The 4409-nt window shown below is 42.3% G+C and overlaps 1 protein-coding gene and 1 long non-coding RNA gene across 3 annotated transcripts in view; both read left to right on the top strand.

Moving 5' to 3' along the window:
• The window catches only part of LOC308306375, a 388228-nt gene extending 384497 nt beyond the window's left edge, over positions 1 to 3731 (top strand). The window contains exon 2 of the long non-coding RNA XR_013963153.1: positions 2626 to 3731. This is a non-coding gene — a long non-coding RNA (uncharacterized lncRNA). The remainder of the gene's footprint in view (positions 1 to 2625) is intronic.
• esr2b (estrogen receptor 2b) overlaps positions 1 to 3731 on the top strand; it is a 56990-nt gene extending 53259 nt beyond the window's left edge. Inside the window, exons 10-11 of one of the 2 annotated variants that reach the window (XM_080751337.1) lie at positions 1478 to 1624; positions 2099 to 3731. In XM_080751337.1, the coding sequence (XP_080607463.1) occupies positions 1478 to 1586 (109 nt within the window). In that variant the 3' untranslated portion in view covers positions 1587 to 1624; positions 2099 to 3731. Of the gene's footprint in view, positions 1 to 1477; positions 2051 to 2098 lie in introns of those variants that run through there. The other variant, XM_080751336.1, reaches the window with a different exon arrangement.
• Positions 3732 to 4409: the final 678 nt, after the last annotated feature.

The following is a 4409-nucleotide window of genomic DNA, read 5'->3' as shown; positions in this document are numbered from 1 at the left end:
GTGGTGCCAAAGGCTGACCCAAAGCCGAACTAATTCAAGATGTTTACAGTATATCACTTTATATAATTGATCGTTACCGTGCCGCCGGTCACTTCCGTGGCCCTGGCCCGCGGATCACTTCCATTCGGCGATAACGTGCACGCAAAGCATGCCATCCTCCATAGGCTCCCATTCATTGTGCTTCAAAGAAGTCCCTTTTTCTCCAAATAATGTCGGAATCGAGCATAAACTGCATCTTTTCATGGGCCAAACACAGGCCTGTGTTAGCTTAATGCTAAAAATGGCTACTCCTATCTCCTTCATCAAAACATCCGGGTATCCGTTGAAACGTGTGACGTGCACGAAAACGTGCTCACGCGCAGGGAGGGCTCTCAGCGTTTGCAATGTTAACCCTATGTTGGCGTTCTATGATGGGGTCTGGCTCCATCTAGTGGGCACTAAAAGAAAACAATAACATTCTAGTAGTTTTCTGTGTTTTTCTGCTATTACCCTAAGCCAGCCTGCAGTAACACTGAGGATTTGCAGACAAGAGTAATGGTGCGCTGCCGCTGCACATTAAAACTAGGCCCTAAGACGTCCGTGTGCTGGTTTTCACTTTCGCTTTGCTATGCCTTCCTGAGAATCAACCTCCTAGTCCATCTGGTTGCAACAACCACTGTACCATTTTGATTGGAAGAACAGGAAGTCAAATCTACTACATAACTCGTACTTTTTCTCACTAAGCCAACAAACAGGCCAGCTAATCAGACGGTCCATCCACTCGTCCATCAACCAGTAAATCCATGCATTCATTTGTGTCGTAGATCATCACTCAATCATCATCGTCATTATCTAGCCAGCCATTACTCCATTAGCCAACCAGTGAAGTGGTTTCCAAACGTTTTAGCTCAAGAGCCAAAAGATACATTTTATGTCTCTTCCTGGGACCCAAACTAGTGAAAACAAGTGAGCTTTTAGATCTGCTATTTTCACTACTTCTTAACACAACGGCTGCCACCATTCACTTACGCTTTATTTTGAAGAGCCCCGGAAGCTCCGTGCGTGTGAACATGGGTGTATACTGACGATCCAGGAAGGAGATCGGTTTGTTTACAAACGGTCGCGAAAACTAAAATCCTAACCGGGGCCAACCATCACGGCATAGTGTCGCCGTGAAAACAAGCGGATCTCGGCCTCCTCGGCGTTATTTGCACCTTATTTCGAGATAAAGCCGTTTTTATGTTTCAGCATAGAACAGGAGTCAATGGATAATGGCCGCTCTCGGTTGCTTCTGGCTGCGTTGCGTCATGGCGTATGCAGTTTTTTCTTTCACCAGCACCCTCGGCAAGCGTCTGAGATGCGGGTTACCATGGAAACCTTATCTTGTCTGTGAACGGGTTTGGCTACCGGGGCAGCCAAATTGTTAACATAAGGGGGGTATTTACTCGCGGCCCATAATGGGTCCGCAATCAGCTAACCAACTGCCCCTGTCTTCCAGTTACCTGCAAGCAGCCCAGTGGGCGGGGGAGACCGGTCACCTGTCCCTCTCTGTGGAAGACCACACCGGCTACATCATCACAGAGCAGGTTGGCATTGTAACCATCTGAGCTTGTACCACCCAACAGACAGGAGAGTTTGGACTTAACTCTCAAATACCTGGAACGCGCCCGAGTCGCGTTAGATCTTAACCACTTTAACCATTATAGTATGCTTTAACTTTAGAAAAATAGCTTGTAGATCTGCTATTTTTGAAAAATCGTGAAAATGAGTGCAAGTCTTTGAAATGCTTTGACCCGATCTTTGACCCGACTTCTAAATCCTTCTTTGTAAATCAGTGGCTCTCAAACTTTTTCATGTCAAGGACCCTCGAAATTACAGGTATTTGGCCACGGACCCCCATCTCAAAATATGTTGTTCCAGGGACCACCCAGAAGCAAATATTTGAGGTACAAATGTTCGCTTTTAAGTAGATATATTCAAAGACTTGCAAAGAAAAATCATGATTTTTCAAAAATAGCAGATCTACAAGCTCGCAGCGCGGCACTCGGTGCCGCGCTGTGAGCTTGTATATCTGCTATTTTTCAATAGTTAAAGCAGTCAATAATACTAGGCCTAATAAAGGAGAGGCTGGAACATTCTCTCTGGACCAGGGGACACATCTCAGACGGACAAGGAAGAGAAAAAAAAAACATATTACAAGCTCATGCTGTTATGGGGGCGGAATGAGGGGTCGGGGGGGTTATTCTGCTTTTGCAGCTCATAAGATGTCTTTGAATTTACAGCAGCAAAAGAGAAAAGAGAAAAAAAAAAGTATTCGGGTTCAAGTGCAGCCTTTTTAATTGACTGTATATTTCGTGTGTGTTATCCGTTCCCTTGTGAATGTGCACTTATTGGTGGTCACGAGTACATCTTTGCCAGTCGAAATTGTGCTCTCTTTTGATATACAGTATTTGTATCTTTTTCAAGCTATGTGTATGTTTTGAGAACACACCATGCCTTTCTTCAGTGATATACTGTACTTACTTACCCCACTGGTGTATGTTGTGAACACACCTGATTTATGCCTAGCCTGTAGTTTTGTGCTGGTGTCGCATTGTGAGATTATAGATCTGACGTTTTGATATGCGACACCGGTGTGCGACTAAGCATAACTCGGGCTTTAACATCCACATCCGTACAGTCACCTGTTGCAATGCTACAATGCTATAAACTGTGCTTTGTGTGTATCAGATTGTGAAAACAATTACTACTACCACTACTACTACTTAAACTGTAATATGCTTAGGTTTACATTCACTTTATCTGTGGCTCATGCATGCAAGCTCACAGTCACAAAAATACAGAGTAACAAGAACACGTACAGTCATGGCATCATCTTTGTTACTGTCAAATTGTCAGAGGCTTGTTGTAATTTGGGTCTTTTTCCTACTCTTCTTTGTAAAGACACATGTCTTTCAAGCTGCAACATTAGTGGCCTTTTATTGATATGACTGTTAACACTCTACTCTGCTCCCTTTGTAAATACAAGGCTGCATTTACACAGGAATCAAAATATCACTTGTGGCAATCTGATCTGATCTGCTCAGTGTGTTGAGTGAATGGCATCGATATGGCTCGAACTATTACCTGAGTCCTTACCACTCAGTATTTCTCACGGAGGTTGTAAAACTTGTAAAAGTCTTGGCATTGTTTTTATGTTTGTCTGTTTTTAGTTCTTTGTGATATCAATTTTGTACTAGCAGGTGATTCTTTGTTGAAAAGGGAATACGATTTTCATATCCCTACCTGATTCATATTGATAAACTGTTGGCTATTGTCAAAGGATTGGAAATCAATCCTTGTTCTTTTGTAAATACAGCCTATGAAGTCAGACTAAGCTCCCTAGTATGTGTTCACACTTGTGGCTTGTGCATGCACGTACACACAAACACGGAAAATCTCTGAACATAAAAAGATGTCCCGCTGTGTCTTTTGCATGTATATTACACACACATTCATGTCTTCATCTTGGAGCCTTTACACATGCACAAATCAGACCAGAACAAGGTTGTTTCTCACTGCAAAGTCTGCACACAAACACTTTCATTTAGGTTGTTTGTCAAATTTCAGAGGCTTGTTTCTCTGCTCGGAGAACTGTGTTTATTCTGTGTGACTGTACACAGATCAACAATCACGACAAAGAATGTTTATTGTCAATCAAGATTGGTCAGCTAATTCATCCATTGAATAAGCATTAAACAAATTGAACTGTTCACACTGTTGTCTTTTGTCATGCATTACTGGTACATTGTATATTTACGAAAATATAGTGTATTAACTGTCTTTTATAACACTTACATTTTACACTTCTATAAACACCCACTGAACTATGAGTCTCCATAGTTTCATCAGCACCAATTTCATCGTATAGTCGGTAACGTATTCAGTACCAGTTTCATTGTAAGTTTCTACCTTGACCGTCAGGTTATGTTTTGTTCAGAGAAGATTGATTTATTAGAAGTTTGCACACTTTAGCAGCCGTTTGTAGGTGACTTTTCAGTGTGTAGCTTGTACACCAGGACCATTGCAAGATGCTGTACTCTGTCAGCTACCGTGAGCCACCCTGTAACCTTGTTATAGTCCGACCGGGGAGACAAGGTTTGGACACCCCTGATAGTCAGTACCATAGTTGTGTAGTCAGTACCAGTTTCATTACCTGTTTCATTTTATAGTTAGTACCTTACCTTGCCCGTCAGGTTACATTTTGTTTTTCATTCCGAGCAGACGCCTGACGAAAGACTATTGATATTAAACATTGTGTGACCTTATCGTCCCCTTATAGTCAGTACCTTGGTTCGATTATGTTCTAATGGCACCCTTTGAAAAAGTTTTGGACACCCCTGATATAGTCAGTACCATAGTTTCATGGTAAGTTTTTTACCTTGCCCATC

This window comes from Nannobrachium achirus (assembly GCF_963921795.1).
Source record: "Nannobrachium achirus genome assembly, chromosome: 20".
Taxonomy (NCBI): Eukaryota; Metazoa; Chordata; class Actinopteri; order Myctophiformes; family Myctophidae; genus Nannobrachium; species Nannobrachium achirus.
Note: the sequence above shows the minus strand (reverse complement) of the source record. Positions and strands in the feature narration are given on the sequence as shown.